This window comes from Zophobas morio, unplaced genomic scaffold (assembly GCF_036711695.1).
Source record: "Zophobas morio isolate AGI-343-1 ecotype UQ-CSIRO unplaced genomic scaffold, CSIRO_AGI_Zmor_V1 ptg000011l, whole genome shotgun sequence".
Taxonomy (NCBI): domain Eukaryota; kingdom Metazoa; phylum Arthropoda; class Insecta; order Coleoptera; family Tenebrionidae; genus Zophobas; species Zophobas morio.
The window spans coordinates 13218295-13238819 of NW_026972116.1; the positions used below are offsets into that span (position 1 = coordinate 13218295).

The 20525-nt window shown below is 33.2% G+C and overlaps 1 protein-coding gene across 3 annotated transcripts; it reads left to right on the forward strand.

The window, feature by feature from the left end:
* Nucleotides 1-3120: 3120 nt before the first annotated feature.
* On the forward strand, nucleotides 3121-20522 carry LOC135126981 (sodium/potassium-transporting ATPase subunit alpha-like). Of its 3 annotated transcripts, XM_064053254.1 has the most exons (12): nucleotides 3121-3440; nucleotides 7701-7850; nucleotides 8061-8233; nucleotides 13666-14200; nucleotides 14248-14493; nucleotides 14548-15155; nucleotides 15205-15463; nucleotides 15518-15790; nucleotides 15837-16082; nucleotides 16135-16323; nucleotides 20200-20314; nucleotides 20365-20522. In XM_064053254.1, exons 1-12 carry the CDS (start codon nucleotides 3317-3319, stop codon nucleotides 20474-20476), a joined length of 3030 nt encoding a protein of 1009 aa, XP_063909324.1. In that variant the 5' UTR covers nucleotides 3121-3316; the 3' UTR covers nucleotides 20477-20522. The 3 variants fall into 3 exon arrangements, with proteins under 3 accessions (XP_063909324.1, XP_063909323.1, XP_063909326.1); XM_064053253.1 differs by having other exon boundaries at nucleotides 14248-15155; XM_064053256.1 differs by lacking the exons at nucleotides 7701-7850; nucleotides 8061-8233 and having other exon boundaries at nucleotides 3349-3440.
* The last annotated feature ends 3 nt before the right edge of the window (nucleotides 20523-20525 follow it).

The window sequence follows — 20525 nt, forward strand, 5'->3', positions numbered from 1 at the left end:
TTTTGTTTGGCGGAATGCAGTCAAATGTAAAATGGTGACCCCAAGGTTGGAAAAGTGCCCCTAAATCAAACACAAAATATGGAGGAGAAAATTGTTTATTACACCATTCTGAACAGGGAAAATGTGCGAGTAAGCTGCAAAAATTCTCTTCAGCTCTTATAAATGAAATCAAATCAAATGTTCCGAATCAATAAAAATAATTGGTACTTGAATATCACAAATTTAAATACACAAAGTATAAAGAGAAATCGTTATTAAAGGAACTGGATTGTGGATGCAAATACTCAAGTTATTATGACGATGTGGTGACAAATTTAAATTATGGCAGTCGAGAAATTAAGAAGCGAAGCACGTAACAAGAGCAGAATTTAAATTCCTAGTCAATTTTCCTTTATTGACTACATATTTTTATGCCCAAAAAACCTGCCGCATATTATATTCTTTGCCCGGCCTTCGCAAACTAGCTAAACCAAGCTGCTGGTTTCATGTGGACGCGGGTCCATAAGGTTGGGCAAATGACATAAAAGAAAACCGTCAGCTTTAACTAGAACCCGTGTGTTCCGCTTTCGCCATATGCTCTTGTGCTTTTATTTTAATTAAAATTCAAATTCTGGTTCTGGTGCGCACCTCGTATTGCAGGAATATCTACGCAATAAAATCTCCAAATTCAGCTTATCGAACGGTAACGGTGACATACTAATAATAACAAAACAACAAGCACAAATTAAATAAATTCTCCGATTCAGTTCACGATAATATTATTTCGAATAATGAAATTTTCCAAGGTCCTTTCTCTCAAAATGGATCAACGTTTAAATTTTGTTTAAATTCCATTAATAAACTGTTAGAAATCCAGGCAAGAAATTATGAAGTGTGGATACAGTAATACTTCCATAAAAACATCTAGAACTTAGTTATAATGTGATAAACAAAAGAGTGTAGTTTGAATAAGTATAGTTCCTAACACGTGGTTTATATGAAAATTTATTAAGTTGCATTCGAACCGTGAACAGCTACGAATTTAACACGTGTTGACGAATAGTAGACGTTTTGGATTAGAAAAAGATGAAAATAATTATTTATGCTCCTTGGAGGGAGACTGTGGCGTCGAATGCAACTCATTTTCGTTTAAATAATTGTCCCATTTTCTGAAACTAATTACAAATTAATTTTACCTACAATTTTTTACATCATTTAAGTAGCAGCACAAAACAGCAAGTTCCGACAGAAAACGAGGGCAAGGGCGCTTTTTCTCTCTACCTTCTTGTATTCCAATCCTCCTCTACCCTAGATCGAGGGTATAGTTTATCTACTTCTTTACACGCTCGGGAACATGGGTGATTGCCTACGTTACTGTCCTATATTCTTAATTTTCATTTTTCAAATGCTGTTTCGCGGCATTTTTTAGCGCGAAATTTAAATTTCAAAATTTAGGATACCACACATTCCTGAGAAAAGTGGAATAATGATTCTTAATACTTTATTATTCATGTTTTCTCGACGTTTCATAATTCCTAGATTATGAATGTCCAGATCTTCAGTTTCTGTCTGTCCGTTGTCCGTTGTATGTTGTCTGTTGGCGATTTTATTAATCAGATGATCCCCAAAACTGCTGGACTGATTGTTGTGAAATTTTAGGTGTGCTTTAAGAATATCGTCGAGATCATAAAACACAAACCAAAATGGGTCTAATCATTTTTACCAAAAATTTGATGACGTCATTTCCAATTTCGCAGAGTAAATTAACCTTATGTAATTGATGTTTTTTTTTTGTAACATTCTTTTTCGGTTATTTTAAAAATTTGGCTACTTTATTTTGGGACAAGGTGAACAAAATTTTAGAAAAACATTTATATAGATTTTATATAAAAATATTTATCTAGATTTTATTTCCGATAGTATAGTGATTGTTAGTTACTGCTGACGAGTAGCAACATTTTATAAATTAGTGCATAATAAATTACATTTGTTACATCAACGTATATCTCCTGGGAAGTCGGCAATTAGAATTGAGCTATCTATTTCTTTAAAAAACTTGAGAGTTTATCCCATCAAAATTTTGTTAAGTAAATATCATTTAAAACTTATGACACACAATGTTTCTTTATTTGTTGTTTAATAATGTATTTACCTCAAAAAAAGAATTGTGAATGAAGCAAACGGTTTATCAAATTTTCACGAAATTCTTGATATAAATTTATAAAAAAAAAAAAATAAATATATAACTAATCTGCTGTCTTAAATACTAGTTTTTAAAAAGCGGAACACAGAAATTTTTATTATTTCTGTTAAAATTTATTAAAAAAAAATGCAATTTACGCAATATTGTTTGTTACAATCGTCGCCATTTTAAAGATGCAAAAAAAATTTATGAGGCATATTTTTCACATATTTTTTTATTTATAAGATGTCACACATTTAGCTCGAACTTGACAAGATTAAGACAGCCTTGTTTAGAAAACAACATAACAAATAAACATTGTTTTTTGCCTACAAAACCGCCTTCTCATTAATAATAAATAATACACCAGATGATTCTGTTCCGTATTTACACTCATTTGCCACCTATAGTGGGACTCCTCTTTTTTATTTTTTAAAAGCCACTATTTCTTGACAAGAAATAAAAAAGGTTACATGTTTTTTCCTTAAAAAGCATTTTGTTTTCAATTCCTTACTGAATTCCTGTTTTTTTCAGACGCGAGTTTGGAAGCGATTTAATTGTTCAGACGAAATGGAAAAACTTTGTAGACACTTATGTCTTAAACAACTGAACATTTTTTACTGCTTGGCACTACAGAAAGAACATTCCTAATGACAAACCTCATTTCCGCATTCATTTAAAATCTCAAGAATTTTTGTAATGAAACAGAACGAAGACATCCTGTCGCTTCCAACTCACTGCTTCGCTTATCCTAATTTTAAATATTCTCCTCCCAACTGGGTCCAGCAGGTAATTACAAACACCTTCCTCGTGAAAAACGCAATTCTGACTTGATTAAACTGGAAAAAACTCATCCTTTGTCAATATTTCCCCCTCTTTATCCCAAGTTCGATAAAGAGGTGGGGTTATTTATAGGCCACTTCTTATTTGCTATTTGTTGCATTCTGAAAATTTCGCACCACTAAGCGTGCTTTTTGAGCTTTGAGTGCGTTTTCCCGTTTTAGACGGATCGGGATTATTTTAAACTTGTTTAAATGATTAGCATGTTTCTGTCGACGCGTGCCTCCTGTTAATAACTTGATGGTAATTAACGTTTAAGGTTGATATGTTTGAGCGACAATGAGTTTATTGAAAGTTTGAAGTGAATTTGTGAGGATGTCGTCTCTTTTTAAGAAAAAAATCGAGAGGAAGAAGTCGTTGTCGAGGAAGGAGATCAGTCTCGCTAGACTCGAAAATTTTAGGAAGGAAGTGATCACTGATACGCATTCGGTGCCTTTGGGTATGATTTTCGTTTAGTTTTGTCGAAATGTGATTTTTAGAGAAATGTGGATTTATCTATGAGCGCATTTGTGGTGTTTGTTTTGCAATGACGTAATGTGTAGGTGTGCGATGTCACGAGTAAAATAAATCAAATAATAGAGTGGAAAAAAAGAATTAATAGGGGGGAATTGTGGCTTGTATTTTGACATTGTGAAACTAATTCATTAATCTTAGTGTTTGACTTTATTGATTTAATTAAGGCGTATCTATCAACTAACATGACCCATATAACCACTATGAAAATGCTGCAAAAGCGACACTTACTTTAATTAATTTCTGAGATGAGATAACAGTTGGAGTTATTAATGGGACGATCCACTATTCATAAAGTAAACCAAGTAACACGAGACAAATATGTAGTACAAAATACTAATAGGGAGAGTTACTAAAATTAGCCAATTTCTTTCTTAAAATTTAAGTAATCGTAATCAGATATTTAACAATATTTTCTTTATTAACTTTAGTTTAAAATAATTTAATTTTAAAACTCTATGTTAGATGCTAAACATGTACATCATTTTTATTTCCCGAGCGATATTTAAGAAAAAAAAAAAATGTATACGAGTTCTTTTAAATGATGAGTTTGGATCATCTAGATTATCATTTGATGAAACTTTAATATTGTTAGTTACACACGATGCCGAAACATTTATTGGTGAAGCTTTTTTATCGATTTATCTAATAAACACTGGAGATATTTATCCCCACTAAAAAGTTGATTAGATCATCCCAAATTATTAAATAAATTTTTATAGCAGTTCGTCCTTCGATGGAATATTCCTCAAAAAATGCCAAAAAAACGCACGGATTTATTTTACAATTATCTCAAGACCAGGTCTCTGTAAATCTGTTTTTCATTATTCGTACAAAATGAATATACTCATTCCTCACCACAAAATTTCGACCGTATCTCAAGAGTATATGAAAAATATTTTGGTTGTTTATCAGAGATTTTTTGCTTGAGGAAATACAATAATTTCGAAAATTCCCAATATTGCATACCAAACTTAAATAAAAAAGTGTGCCCCATGATTTTTGATTTTGATGAAAAAAATTGACGACGATCGTTTAGGTAACAAATATGAAAAACGATCATTAATTATTTTCCTGGATGCTTCACTTAACATCGGCATCCATTGGAATTCTGGAGTTGTGCTATTTTCAAACTCTCTGTTATGGATTATAATTTTATTTTACTGCCTAAGAAGGGTGTTTTCAATAACAATACCTGTTTTTGAGACATAACATACAACTTAGTTTTTTTTTTTGTGTAGAACACTGTATATGTTACCTTATTCTCATTTGCCTGTTCCAAGGCTTTAATACCACAGGATATATTTGAAAAATTTGAAATTCTGAAGCGACGTTGCCACGTTATTCCAATTTTCTTGAAATTTTTTATCAATGCCTTTTAAAAATAATAATAATAATAATAAGAAATAGTAAAGGTAAAAACCGATATTTGGAAATTGTAAAGTTTTAGTTTTTTGTATTAAATATTCTGCATAATAGACAATATATCTAATTTGTTTATCTATCCATAAAATATTAAACTTGCATTACATAAATAACCGCATTGGAATAACGTGAAACCTACAACTAGGCCAACCATAGTAGTAAAAACATATATAGGTATAAATATACGCCTAATTTATAAATAAATAGTTATATGTTACGCCTCAAAAGACAGAACATTCTGTATAATGGAAAATAACTTTAGTGTACGGTACTCAAAAAACTACATAACTTTAGACTTTGACATGTTTTGTTATCTCTAAAAACTGATAACATACGGAGAACTGAGATTAGTGATTCGCCCTGTATAAAAAAATATACACGGCGAGTCGTTAAGCACAGGGTCCTCGATATCTCACAAATTATTGAAAACAAAAAACACGGAAGTTCTGTGAGTAACATAAAATTATTCTTCCAAGGGTTTAATACCCCAGCTTTTATTTGAAATTCTGAGGCAACGTTGCCACGTTATTTCAATTTTTTTGAAATTTTTTATTAAAAAAAATAAAGCAATCGCAATAGGTTTATTTTTCAAATTCAAGTTATAATATTTTGTGTAACAAAAAAAAAACGGTACGCGCTTTGTTGTGGTGTAAATTAAGTCGAGTATTAATATGTACAGTACCTATTTGTAAATAAATCTAAAATATTACAACATTGAAAAATATATCTTAGATTTTTTTTTAATATAACACCCTATTATATTTTATATAGGAAGTTAGTACTTGCTAGGATAATACTGATTTTTGGCGAATGACATCTTCAAAGAAAATAAAGGGCGGCTGATTTTAGCAAATGATACACCCTCTAAAAAATAAAAGGTGGGTGGACGGGGTTAGTACTTGCTAATAATTTTAGTGTATGGTACTCAAAGAACTACATAATACTTTAGACTTGTTTTTCTATCTCCAATAAATAGATAAAATACGGAGGACTGCGCGCTTAGTGTTTCAGCCTCTATAAAAAAATATACAGGACGAGTCACTAAGCACTTGGTCCTCGATACAACTTAGTTTTTTTAGGGTAGAACACCCTATATATCTTAACTTATTCTCATTTGCCTCTTCCAAGGCTTTAATACCACAGGTTATATTTGAAATTCTGAGGCGACGTTCCCATGTTATTTCACGTTTCCTGAAATTTTTTATCAATGGATTAAAAAAATAAATAAAGCAATCGCAATGGGTTTATTTTTACAATATTTTGTGGAACAGTAAAAAAAGGTAGGTATGCGCTTTGTTGTGGTGTAAATTAAGTCGAGTTTTACAGAACACTCTATATTTTATATAGGAAGTTAATACTTGCTAAGATAAAACTGACTTTTGGCGAATGACATAATCCTCTAAGATTTTAGCAAATGATAAACCTTCTAAAAAATAGGGGGCGGGTGGGCGGGGCTAGTACTTGCAAGGATAGGACTGATTTTAGAGGAAAAAATTTGTATTTTCTATTTTTTCAACGATAGTATTATCTATAATAATGTATTTCCATGTATAATTTCAATTTCTTTTCACTGTTTCGGAGCTCATAGAATCCGAAAATGGACGCTTCCTATTTGCCCGCCGTTAACAACTAAATTGATTCTTTGAAATTTAAAAGTACTTTTAACAAAAAAAATATTGTTAAATGAATCTCCCTGCAAAATGGCACCTTGATGCTCAGTTAGATATGGTTTACGAATTTACTTTTATTTTTAAACTAACACGAATTATTTTCAAAAATACCGTTACAAATAAGTTGTAACAGCAATTTTTGCTACTCAAGGAAATAATTTGACTACAAACTGCGACCAATTTGCAATGAACCAGTTATGTAAGGAATGAGCAGAATTACAACTACTTAAAGGTATAAAAATAGCCTCATCACAGGAACCTAAGCAATTCCAAATCTTAGCTAACGTAACTTTAATATAGTTAATATACGCATCGGAATAATAATATTTTTTTAAATCCTGATTTTATTGCAGTTTCAGTCACTTTGTAATACTTTCAAACGAATAATAGAGCTAAATACTGTGCCATGTTGAATTTACGCACATATTGTATATAACCGCTGAAAAGAACTAAAATAAGCAACTGTTAAGCTAACTAATTTTAACGATCAAGTCTTAATCTTTGACGAAAAATAAATCACAAAAGTATAATCATGAATTATATATGCTCATATAAAAAACAGTGCCACCACACAGTAATTAGTGAAAAATGAAGCTACTAATTTGTGTCACAAAACTAGTTCAAGTTTTTCAGAAAAAGCTGCCCGTGACCAGTTACCAATATCAGTTTAAAGTACAACTGTTCATATTTTTAGAGCGGATCTTGAAAACGGGGTCGTGCAATACGATATTCCAAAATAAATGAATTCATTATTCCAATAAACAAGCATTCCACAGTGCAACATTTTAATTACAAATTCATTTCTAACACAACCCACTTTTAAACGCTTACTCATGTGATTGATCATTCCAAAAATATCAACCGATAAAATCATTATGATTCCATCATGTTTATCAATTTTCCGAATCGTACATTTTCGCGCTTAACGAACGTGTTGATACAAACAATTACGTTACGAGTCTGCGAGTCTGTGTTTACACCTGTTAAGTCATCAATGTAAACATTTTTTCTGCAATAAGAATGAAATGTAGTGACGCCACAAGTGTAGAAGTCACGAAAGCTCGACTTTAAAAATTTTCATGCACTTTCAGGGGAATTATGCCGCCGCCTCTACACAGACCGCGAAACCGGACTTCGTCCAGAGCAAGCTGCCGAAATTTTGGCCAAGACTGGACCCAACACCCTCACTCCGTCGACCAAAACCCCAGAAATCGTAAAATTCATCAAAACGTTAACGCACGGTAAGCCCGATTTTACGAAGTGTCAGCTTCTGCATAGAGTGCAGAATTTGATTTGTAAGTCAGTTAATCATCATTTGGTTTAAATTTAGATCGGTATTTATGCTAAATTTAAAATATATAACTGGTTCGAGACGCTCGAAAGCGGACTTCTGAATTTAGCATTATGTATTGGGTAAATAAGGATCTGCAGGATGTTGTTGTATGTTTTAGGATTTTCGATACTGCTGTGGATTGGAGCTTTGCTGTGTTTCGCAGCGGTGGTTATCCGAATGATCACGACGCATGAAATGGATTCGGATAATTTGATTCTGGGATGCGTTTTGGTCGTGGTTGTGGTGGTAACTGGGGGGTTCACGTATTTTCAGGAACATAAAAGCCACAAGGTTAGTGGGAAGGACAAAAGAAACTTGGATGTTTATAATTTGGATGTAATTTTAACAACCAAAGTGTTTATGTGTTGTTTGTTACATTAAGAATGCTTACAAAAGTGATTGTATCCACTTGGTTTCACCGAAAGTTGATAGAAATTGACTAAAAGCTATTAAAAGATCCGAGTTGCAACAGAATGTTTGCATGAGTGATTAATTTAACGAAAGTATTGTTTTTTATTGGTTTACATTCAAATAACATTATGCAGCTACTTTTTTCATCACCTAAATAAATTTTGTACGTGCAGACATTGTTCTGTTAGGTTTAGGCTGATGGAATATTACAACAGACAGGATATGTGTGGGTTTATTTCTATTCATTTCTGATTGCAAACTTAATGGCGTTTACTTTGACAACATTAATTACCCAGTGTATTGTCAATCAATTTAATAGTCAATCCTTGTTTTTCATTTTGACTCCCATCTATAAATCTCCCTCAAACTTCGCTACGAAATTGTCACATTGTTCACGCTCCTTAGGCGTTCGGAGTTAAGATGATAAGATTTTCGGCATCGATGTTTTCCTTTCTTCGTTTTTTTTTCAATGCTTTCTTCTGTAGATATACATTCTTCTTTATTTTTGAATTTCTTTTCTAGATGCATTATGTGACAAAAACTTTGATGAACTCAAAAAAACTTTCGACTGTAAAATTGAGTTTTCAGGACTGGAGGTGTTGTCATTTCCTCATCACTTCAAATGAGTATACAAAAAGTTTTTTCATGTGTAACTGTGAGTTTGACAAATTTTGCGTGAGGGATTTCTATAAATAATACAACTTTAAATTTTCAGCGTAACATTAATAATAAAAAAAACTATGAACAGAAAAATGCAGACTACGTGATGAAAAAAAATTGAACAAAATAACTGATGCATTATTATCAATCCTACAAAAATTACTTCTTAAGATTTTTTTAGAGCAGTTCCTCATAAACAAATTACCTTCTCAATGAATGTATGCTTTAGTATACTGTACTTGTATATTATCCGTTATATCAAATTTTAATATTTATTATTTTTGTCCTGTCGTGAATTTATTTATTTCTCTTTTTTGTGAACAATAATGCCTTCTTCGAGAGTGTGTTTATAATTGTACTCAAAATTTTGGAATAACGTATGTCACGAAAGTTTTGAGAAAAATTGTTAAAAATCGAGTAAATTTTGCTACAATGTCTTACAAGTTAGAAATTCGGAAAAGCATTTATAGCTTAGTTGGACAGTTGCCTAAAAGTCAAATTATAAACATTTTTCGTGATCAAAATATATCTCCTGCGACGATTTACCGAACAATATCTGAGTGTGAACAAGGAATACCATGCTTAAATTTACCAAAAAGCGGCAGACCAAAATCACTGAGTGAGACTATTGCAAACAGATTAATTGAAATTGCGAAGAATCGCGTTGGTGCATCATACTGTAAGATTTAAGATTTCTTACGAAACTGTAAGGCGGCAAATTAAAAATTCAAGACTAAAATATCCTAAAAGACGCAAATGCCCCAAGTACACCCAAAATCAGCTGGCAAGAATCCCTAGATGTTGCCACGCTAAATGTCGGTATCATTTTGGAAACAACAAGATCATCATTATGGATGATGAAAAAATTTTACTTTTTCTCATTCCGAATTGAAATGAAATGACGATTTAGAAATCTGTTGTGACAATGTAAGAAAAATTTGAAGGTGAAGTATTGGTGCTAACATCTATACGCAACGATGTCTGCCAAAATTATTAGATTTTATCAATGAGCATTACGCTAATGATGAAATAATGTTTTGGCCAGACTTGGCTTCTTGCCATTATGCAAGAATTAGCGAAACATGGTTGGAAAAACATAACATAGCTTATGTACCAAAGGGATAATCCCCCAAATGTGCCTCAGGCCAGAGGTATTGAAGAATTTTGGGCAGTGTTGTCTACAAAATTATGACAATGGGCGGGAAGGAAGCACAAAACGAGCAACAATTAAGACGGCGGAGCTTTCAAAAGCTTCGCGAAATTGATGTTCATACTGTCCGAAGACTGTTGAGCGTGCCATAGAAGAAAATGTTAAATGTATTGTTTAAATAAATTTAATTCTATTTTCTTAAATACTGCGATAATTTTTTTCTCAAAACGTTTGTGACGTACGTTAAAACAAATCTAAAATGTATAGGTAACATGTAAAATCTCACAGGAAATTTCAAAAATATGTTAATATTATAAAAATATTATTAAAACACTTCATCCGTCATTAAATTGTTGGAGGGATGATTAGCCAAATTTTGGTTAGCGTTTTACTACCCACATGATATTCCTAATACATATACATACAAAATTTGACAACAATCAATCCAGTAGTTTCGGAGATCACTTATCTAAAAAAAACCGACACAGACGACAGACAGACGGAAACCGGAGACCACTTTTTTCGTACTTTAGGATCATGAATGGACATTACAACTTACAACACTTCATTCCCTATGCTTGGGAAGTAAAAATTCTAGTAGAAGTCCTAAAATATTGAACCGAATAAATTTGTTTTGTACAGAATCCTAGAGTCTTTAGTAAATTTTGAAAGTTAATCTTCACAATAGCAAGATTAAAATACAAGATTACATTAAACATTGTTAAAAAATCTAAAATTTCAAAATTTCTAGAACGTCGAGAAAAGCGAAACAAATATCAAAGCGATATTAAGTAGAGTGCTTTTCTGTAAAAGGTACACACCAATAAACGTGCGCAGAAACGAAATTTGGTTCGGCATTGCGGGGTGAAAGAATCCAGCACGTGGTGATTCATCTTCAGTGGCGTCTGGCGTTAGAGAACTCTTTGGAGAGTTTTCTTGGTTTATTGTGAGTGTATAGTTTGATTTTTTGGGAAAAAATTGTTACACCTATGATTTTATAACATCGGAAAGACATTTTCACAAAATAAATTTGTGTTTCCATTTTTTGGCTGTGATTTCTAGTACCACATAACATTGCCCCCAGATTCAATATCCAAAAGATACGCCACTGTCTATAGTATCATTTATTCCCGCCAACTTCCACACGCAGATCTCTGACTCCGCCCATGTACCTTTTAGAGAAAAGCACTCTACAACTGAACACTTATTTTCTTAACTATCGCTTCACCTTCCCAAACCTGGGAACTGGGCTGATATTTTACATATATTTCAGGATTATTATGTACAGGGTAAAACGCTAACCAGAATTTTCTAGTCATCCCCACTAACAACTTGATTATACCCCCTCAAAATTTTGTATAGTAAATGTTATTGAAATTTCTTGAAATAATATATTTCTTTACTTGCGGTTTATGAAATCCCTTTTATTTTTTACTTTGAACTCCCTAAATTTCTCACTTGCCTTTTTTGGATTTCGTCAAGCTGCGACCTCCACCCTTTTTGCCTATAGTCGACCGTTCAGTATACACATCCAGATTTTTTTTAATTCTATGTTACCAGTGTAAACGAACGGCGACTTTATAAGTGATGAAACCCGCTCTTTGTACTTCCTGACTCATGAAAGCCGTACTTTGTACAGTATGAGTCACCGAGCACGCGGTTGTCGATGTCTCATTAATTATATTATAGACAGAAAAAAACTGAGAATAAAGTTTGTATTATTTTCGACCATACAGAGTTCTTGGTTTTCGAGGCATCACACATAACTTAGTTTTTTTAAATAGAACACCCTATATGTTTTTATATATTCTTATTACACTTTTCTTCTTGCTTTTTTATAACCATAGTTTATTTTTGAAATTCCGATGAGACGTTGCCAGGTTATTCCTTTAATTTTTTTAGTAAACCAAGGACCAAGGGTTTAAAGAAATGTAATAACGTTATTTTTTTCACTAGCAGCCTGGACGCATGCAAATGTCGACTCATTTAGTGGTAGCAAATTCAACTTTTGCTACCACGGGTTCAAAAAGAAAAATTGAGGTTATGTACGCAATGTTTGATGTTGATGTGATTATTTCTTAAAAAATGAACAAATGTGTGCTACAAACATTACTTCAGTATACGCATGGTAGTTGGTAGACGGTAGAAGATAAAATGATTAACTCAGCGACAAGTATAAACGGTTTTCTTTGTGTTGAAGATTTAGATCAAGTTTGATTAGAAATCAAAACAAAATCATGTTGCGTCAAAAAATTGAACGTTTATTTTTCAGTTTATTGTCTTATGGTTTCTACTAGTGAAAAAAATAGTATATTAACCACGGTTGCAGAGCCACTTCTAGACCTCGCACTTAGAGCCCTCGACGCTGCGCGTCTCGGGTTCTAATTTGCGCTCGGTCTAGAATGCTTGGCTCTGCAACCTTGGCTAATAATATACTATTTAAGATGTGTTATAATATTTTATTAAAAGATAAACTAAGTATGGGTTTAGTTATGGTATCCATTAAATAAAATTTTAATGTAGTGTTCATAAAAAAATAACTTTACAATTTTCAGATACCTGTATTTTAGGTTTTTTCAAATAGAACCCTGCATTTTATTACCGCAACTTACTGTATTTTTTGTTCCCTTTCTTTCAATATGTTGGTAACTATCAACTTTAAATATAGAAAATACTTAAGAAAACAGAATAATTTTTTTTTATAAACACTTCGTACATTAAAACTCCTCCCCCACAATAAAGTGTGTACCTTCATTTATCTCTTCATAAAATGTAACCCAGATTTGAAAAATAACTCTACGGCAATTTTGGTCTTAAATTTCTTTTTCTATTTCTAATATTTAATGAGATACCGGGAAGTGCGAGCTTAGTGACTCATCCTGTACATTCCGATCCACGAACGTCGTACTTTATAAATTTTGAACACCGTACGGTCATGGGCATAGAAAACGGGACCACTAGGTTTTGAAACACTTCAAAATTTTAAAAATTTAGGTTGTAATTAATGTTTTATTTAACAAATCAGGTAACCTTGACCATTTTTTTCAAATCAGGTACGTTCAAATTACTACTGTGATATTCTGATATTTAAAAAATACAGAACTAAAATTTTGTGTAAATATGTCAAAGTGGTCCAGTTTTCTGTGACCGCGACTATACTTTGTTTTCAAGATGGCTACTGAATGACAACAACTCCGAAAACTCATTTTTACACTTGGGCCCGATCCCTTTACGAAAAAAAATGCTACCTACACAAAATGCACGCTTTCATTCCAGATTGACAGTAACATTCATTTTTACTTATCCAGCAGAATAGTGGAGATTAGGTTAAGATTTTCCCATAATCCATTAATCCCTGGTTCAAAAATCCATGAATATTTTTTCCTTGGCGTTTTTACTACTTAAGACAGAATTCATTTTTCAGCCCTTTATAATTAAAAAATTCAGAAACCAGCTTTAATTAATTAAGCTAATGCTGATTTATAATTTTTTTGTTACGCAGATAATGGAGTCATTCGCCAACATGGTCCCCCCCAAAGCGACTGTAATTCGTGGAGGAGAAACCATGACCATCATGTCCAAAGACCTGGTGGAAGGTGATTTAGTTGAAATGAAATTCGGCGATCGGATCCCAGCAGATATCCGAGTAATACACAGCCAAGGCTTCAAAGTCGACAATTCTGCTCTGACAGGAGAATCGGAACCCCAGTTCCGGGGTAACGAATGTACCAGCGACAACATTCTAGAGAGCAAAAACTTCACCTTCTTCTCGACTAACGCTGTGGAAGGTACTGCACGTGGTATAGTCGTGGCTTGTGGTGACCAGACTATTATGGGTCGAATCGCTGGATTAACTGCGCGATTACAACCCAACAAAACACCCATTGCGAGAGAGTTGGAGCATTTCATGAAAATTATAAGCGTGTGGGCTTGCTTTTTAGGCGTGATTTTTGGAGGAGCGGCTCTAGCTATGAACTATTCGTGGATAGAGGCGTCTTTGTTCTTGATAGGAATTATTGTGGCCAACGTACCAGAAGGTACTACTATGACTATACATTTCTTGGTAATAAATATTGGTTTACAGGTCTTCTGGCAACTGTCACCGTGTGTCTATCCGTCACTGCGAAGAAAATGGCTGCCAAAAACTGTTTGGTTAAGAATTTAGAAGCCGTGGAAACTTTAGGATCGACTTCGGTGATTTGTTCCGACAAAACTGGTACTCTTACTCAAAATAAAATGACCGTTTGTCACTTGTGGTGTGACAGTAAAATCGCCCATGCTGATTCTACGACGAGTCAGGATGAAGCCAAAGAGTACAACGGAAGTGAAGGTTCAAATTTAATTTTTCCTTTGTATGGTGGCTCTATAAAGGTGTACTTGTCAGGTTTTAAGGTACTAATGCGCTGCGCTACTCTTTGCAACCGCGCTGAGTTCATCCACGGCGAAGAAGACAAACCAGTACTTCTTCGCCAAGTTCGAGGCGACGCTTCCGAAGAAGCCATCTTGAAATTCGTCGAACTGACCAAAGTGGAAAGTTCGCCGTCCATTTTCCGACATAACAACCCAAAACTTCTCGAAATTCCCTTCAGTTCTACCACTAAGTACCAAATCTCTATTCATGGTCTCGAAAATGGTAGATGTTTAATGGTCATGAAGGGAGCTCCGGAACGCATCTTGGCCCGTTGTACCAAAATCTTTTTAAATAACAAGACCAAAGAACTTAGTGACGAGTTGAGACACATATGTGATAAAGCATGTACCGAATTAGCTGAAAAGGGGGAGAGGGTTTTAGGCTTTTGTGATTTGTTACTAGATGAGAAGTACCACAAGGACTATAAATTTTGTGCAGAACCTCCGAATTTTCCGCGACGAGAGTTGAGGTTCGTAGGGTTCATGAGTTTGATTGATCCACCAAGACCACAAGTGCCAGATGCGGTACAAAGGTGTAAAAGTGCAGGGATACGGGTAGTGATGGTGACTGGGGACCATCCAGTACGAAAATAAGTTGCGTCTGTATTTCTTTTTGACTTAAAAGTTTCAGATAACTGCCAAAGCAATAGCACGACAAGTTGGTATCATTCAAGCCGAGGAAGTTATAGATGCTTGCAATATGAATATAATTGAAACTCTGCCGGTTTTCAAAGACAAAGCTATAGTTATACATGGATCAACTCTTCGTGATATGACCAACGAGGAACTGGACGACATTTTACACAATTACAGAGAAATTGTCTTTGCCAGAACGTCGCCAACTCAGAAGCTTCAGATTGTTGAAGGTTGTCAAAGATTGGGGGAAATAGGTGAGTACTTACGTCTTTTAGTAGCTCTAACTAGTGAAAAAACATTGTTGTCAGTCGCTGTCACTGGTGATGGTGTTAACGACGCTCCAGCTCTTAAAAGAGCCGACATTGGAATAGCGATGGGTATTTCTGGGTCCGAAGTATCGCAACAATCCGCCGACATGATCCTCCTGGACGACAACTTCGCTTCTATCGTAACTGGGGTAGAAGAAGGTCGAAAAATTTTCGACAACTTGAAAAAATCAATAGCCTACACGCTAGCGTCCAATGTACCAGAAATATTACCATTTTTGGCCTTTGTGCTTATCAACATTCCACTACCTTTAGGTACGTTTACTGTAACTTAAACCAGTGGTTTTAAAAAAAGTTACAGGTGTGATGGCCATCTTGTGTATCGATCTCCTAACCGACATGCTGCCAGCCATCAGTTTGGCTTACGAAAAAGCTGAAAGTGACATTATGCAAAGACCTCCACGAAATCCCAAAACTGACAATCTAGTCACTAGAAAACTCTACTTTTTAGCATATGGTCATATTGGAATTATAGAAGCGATGGGTGGTTTTTTCGTCTATTTTGCAATAATGGCGGAACATGGTTTTAAGCCACATCAATTATTTGGTACTTTTTCATTTCTAAGTGGTTAGTCAGTTGTGACAGACGAGTTTTTAAGGTTTGCGTCAGAAATGGGATTCTGAAACTATAAACGATTTAGTGGATTCGTATGGTCAGGAATGGTCATATATAAGTCGGAAGGAATTGGAGTATACTTGCTACACTGCTTTTATGATCAGTGTGGTTGTTACACAATGGGCGGATCTGATAGTATGCAAAACTAGGATTAATTCAATATGTCAACAAGGTATATTATGGGGATATTTAAAATTTAAAAACGAAGCAAAAATTATGAAGTTACGAATTTTTAGAAAAAATTTAAATGTTTGTTTTTTTCTTTAATTTCACAATCAGCTCACGTTAATGAAAAAATGTGCACACCTGTGTAGACGGATTTCCCGTTTGCGTCTGTCTTTCGCATGTTTGTCGGTCTAAAATTTTATTACGCAAATACTTAGTTTACATAACTGCGAAATTAGTTATTCCAATATTTTTAGATGTAGGTACATTAAGTTAGAATATCGTGAATACGGTAAAATGTTAATTAAAATTTGTATTCTCCAAAAAAATTAATGACGCGATCTCAAGAGTTTGTTAGTAAATGACGCCCTGTGCATTTTTTAAATGGAATGATATACTACATGACTGAATAACACTTTCAACACTTTTCCTGCACTTATTAATATAGTAATTTTGATTAATTGTACAAATATTCACACTATACAAATCAAAAATCACAAAAACATGTATAGTATAAACACTGAACAATTTAGAATCTCTTTTAAACATAGGAGTATTAAGTCGTGATGAACAGATCAATGTACATTAATGTCAAAGCATTAAGTTTTAACGGCTTAAAAGTAACTAGAGAATTCTTGTTGTTGAAAATATTGAATGTGACACTTAATTATGTCATAAACAACTGGAAGGTACAAAAAAAACGAAATTAAGAAAACCAATGGAGTTGTTCAACCACTTTTCAGACGTAGGGATTATAATTTTTGAAATAATTGAATTTATTCCGTAAGCAGTTTCCAGGTGGTATTTGGTGACGTCACCTCAAAAACTTGTAAATAAATATTTACTGAAACACGAGTCCTAGGGTGCATTGGGTGTGCTTACCAGAGGAGAAAATTAAGGTTTAATAAGTTTATTCTTCATGTTTCTTCCAGTTGTTACAAACAATTACATTCCGAAAAGGCGCATTTTAGAAGCAACTAATCAACCCTAGATCTAGTTATTAAACGGCAAAGTAAAAATTTACTGATCGCCGCTAAGAAATGTCCTAACTTTCTTAAGACTTTTTGCTTTGTTTGCTGTCTGATAGATAGTTATTAATAAACATGTGAGTTCTTAAAATCATCTTGATAAGAGTTACTACTACAGAAGTTATTACGATGATGTGCTGGCAAATTTAAATACGAACAAAAACCAAAATACTTTATCGGGAGTCCAAATCACAGATCACGGTTACGGGATCGATGGCTCTGATCAAGGCGATCGAGTTTTCTTCAGTTTTCAACTCATCCCACGAAGAAGTAGGTACCCCGGGTCAAAACAGAATAAAAGAAAAAGTTGACGAGACAACTTGCGCTAAAATCCCTGTATTAACACTGTTAATAACAATAAACTGATGAACTTCCACTCGTTCATTTTGTTGTTGTTGTTTGGTTAAACGTTGAGCCCAAAAACTCAATTAACACGGTCCCAACCCGGAAAACGATTATACATGTTGTTATTGCTGATTAAAAAAGGTCCGATGCTTGTTACGTAGAAAACAAAAAAAGAAAATTATCCGTGTCGACATCCCTTTTTATACACGGAAGTTGTGATGGTGATTAAATGAATTACTGAAACTGCAAAGTTGATAAATCTTTGTTACGTCAATTGTAGGAAGATCTATTTTTAAGCAAAAAAGAATTTACATGATATTAAATTCTGCGTTAATTCAAGTTACTGAATTAAAAAAGTATTCACAGATTATGTCTTGGACTCAACAAATCCTCATAATATATAAAACAAAGCACATAAGAAATAAACACAACACACACAAATTCAATACGGTCAAATAAAAATAATCCCGAGGATAAATGATGATATTAATTCAACTGATGAAAATTTTCAAGGTCCTTTCTCTCAAAATGGTTCAACGTTTAAGGTTTGTTTAAATGATATATATGAACTATTTTAAAACTCAAGCGGCAAGTTAGGAAGTGTGGATAATGTAATAACTTTATTAAATAAAAACACCTGTTTTTTATGAACATTTTCCATTATTGTTGTTAAATTATATCAGAACCATGAACAACTAAAAACCTTAATTTACTAATTTAAAAACAAAAATTACGTGTTGACGGAAGAGTCAAAGATTATACATTTCAGATTTGTCTAGACAAAATTTTATGAAATTACAAGCAAAATTACGTATCAATTTTAACACGTGCTTTCACTGACTGCACTCACTACAAAAGAAGTGACTATTTCGAAGAGTACCTGCTTGACAACTTTTAAACTGCGCACCCAACAGGTAGACCTTCTGTAATTTCTTAAACGCTAAAACATGGGTGATTACCTATTAAAATGATTTTTTTCTCGGCGTGAAATTTAGTTTTTAAATTTGGGACAGCACAATATCTTCTCTCAAAATTAACTGCCCTCTGTAAATTGCAAACCGTGTGTAATCCGTATTATGTTACTTATGGTTGAAAATTTTTCGAAATTAAACTCATCAAAAACAATATAACGGACTTCTTTAAAATCCGGATAAAATTATTTTATTCATCCTTTTCAGAAATCTCTCAAAAAAATATTCAATACAACTTTGACAAAATTAGGTGCTGTATACAATATTATTTATATCGGGTGATTATTTAAATTTCTGAAATTGAAACTACCAGCTACCCACAACGCTTGCATGAGGAATTTTAATTTCACTGCTCACGCAGGCGTCATGGGTAACTAGAGCAGAAATTTAAAATATCACCCGGTACTTTGATAAAATACTTGTGTTTATTTTTTTATAATTACTCAAATATATGCCGTGAGCGGTTTCGTATTGAGTAAATAAACAATGGCTGTTTATAGTAAAATTCTTAGTAATTTTATCAAAAGTAACATATTTGTATATTTTAAAAATGGGATGATGTCATCATAAAAGTTGTTACGGGGATCTCTATTCTTTCCATTTTTACATGTAAGAGAATAAAGATTGCACAACAAATTTTGCAATTTAAAAAACATAATGGAGTTCTTTGAAGCTCGATGGAAATAAATAAATGTGCAGGTTTTTGCTGCACTACATGAGGTTTTTCTGGCATGTATTAACCATGGAAATGAAGTTATCAAAGTGATAAGTAAAAAATCTAAAACATTTGACTCGAAAGTGCAAAAATTAAAGAGGTACAATTGTTCAAAAAATTCTAAATACGTTATAACAATGCGCAATAAAACGGTCAGTATCCTTTATTATTATTGTTTGTGTTCTGTGGTTAAAATACCGAACACCGCTAAAGATGACAAAGCTGAGTTATTCATCTTACAATTTTTCGTTGAAACAACGAAATATTTTTTGAATTTGTCACAGCAGTAGCTTTTAAAATAACCCGAAATTTCGTACTCATTGCTACATAGTAGAATAGAAGTATCAATTTAATTATTAGAGAAAAACCCATGGAACACACCTAATAAACAAGACATAGATGACAGACAATAATTATATAGGAACTTGTTTTCCACAATGCAATAAATAATTCATAAAACTGGCATGCAAATACCTTAGAATTTCATACGGTATTGTATTGCTTTAAACGCGGTCAATTTGTTGTGGAACTTCTTACAGAGAATTATTTATTCATGACACACTTTAAATTTATCTGTAAACATTTTAATCTTGAAAACGAATACACAACAATATGACATAATAAAATAAAAGGAAAACTGGGTTAAAGTTGCTTCTATACCTTCGGCAGGTCTGTAAATATAATTATCTAGTTTCATCACATTAGATACGATTGATTTTTTTTATAAGAATTATTATGAGTCGGGAAATTGACTCCTAATGCAAAGCAACAGTTTTTCCGTTGTGTAATATTATACAATGCAATTAATTTTAATCTTTTTACAGGAATGGGAAATATGATTCTAAACATAAGTTTGGTAGTAGAAACGGTCGTTGCTTGCATGTTGTCATATATTCCAAACATGAACTACCTGAAGTTTTATCCTGTTATGTTCAGATGGTACTTTTATGCATTAAACTATTCCACATTTCTTCTGATTTACATTTCAGGTGGTGCTATTCGTTACCATTCGCTCTCTTCATCATCATTTTCGACGAACTAAGAAAACTGCACATGAGGAAATACCCCACCGGCTGGTATCGACAAGAAACATATTACTAACCACGCAATTTAACAAATTAGTAAAAATAAAACAAAATCTTTCAAATAT

Bases quoted from the DNA above. Each gene is read 5' to 3' on its own strand.
- LOC135126981 (XM_064053253.1), top strand. From the start codon at position 3,317: ATGTCGTCTCTTTTTAAGAAAAAAATCGAGAGGAAGAAGTCGTTGTCG. The intron at 14,201-14,247 runs GTACTACTATGA...ATTGGTTTACAG, and splicing joins TGTGGCCAACGTACCAGAAG to GTCTTCTGGCAACTGTCACC. The intron at 15,464-15,517 runs GTGAGTACTTAC...CATTGTTGTCAG, and splicing joins TCAAAGATTGGGGGAAATAG to TCGCTGTCACTGGTGATGGT.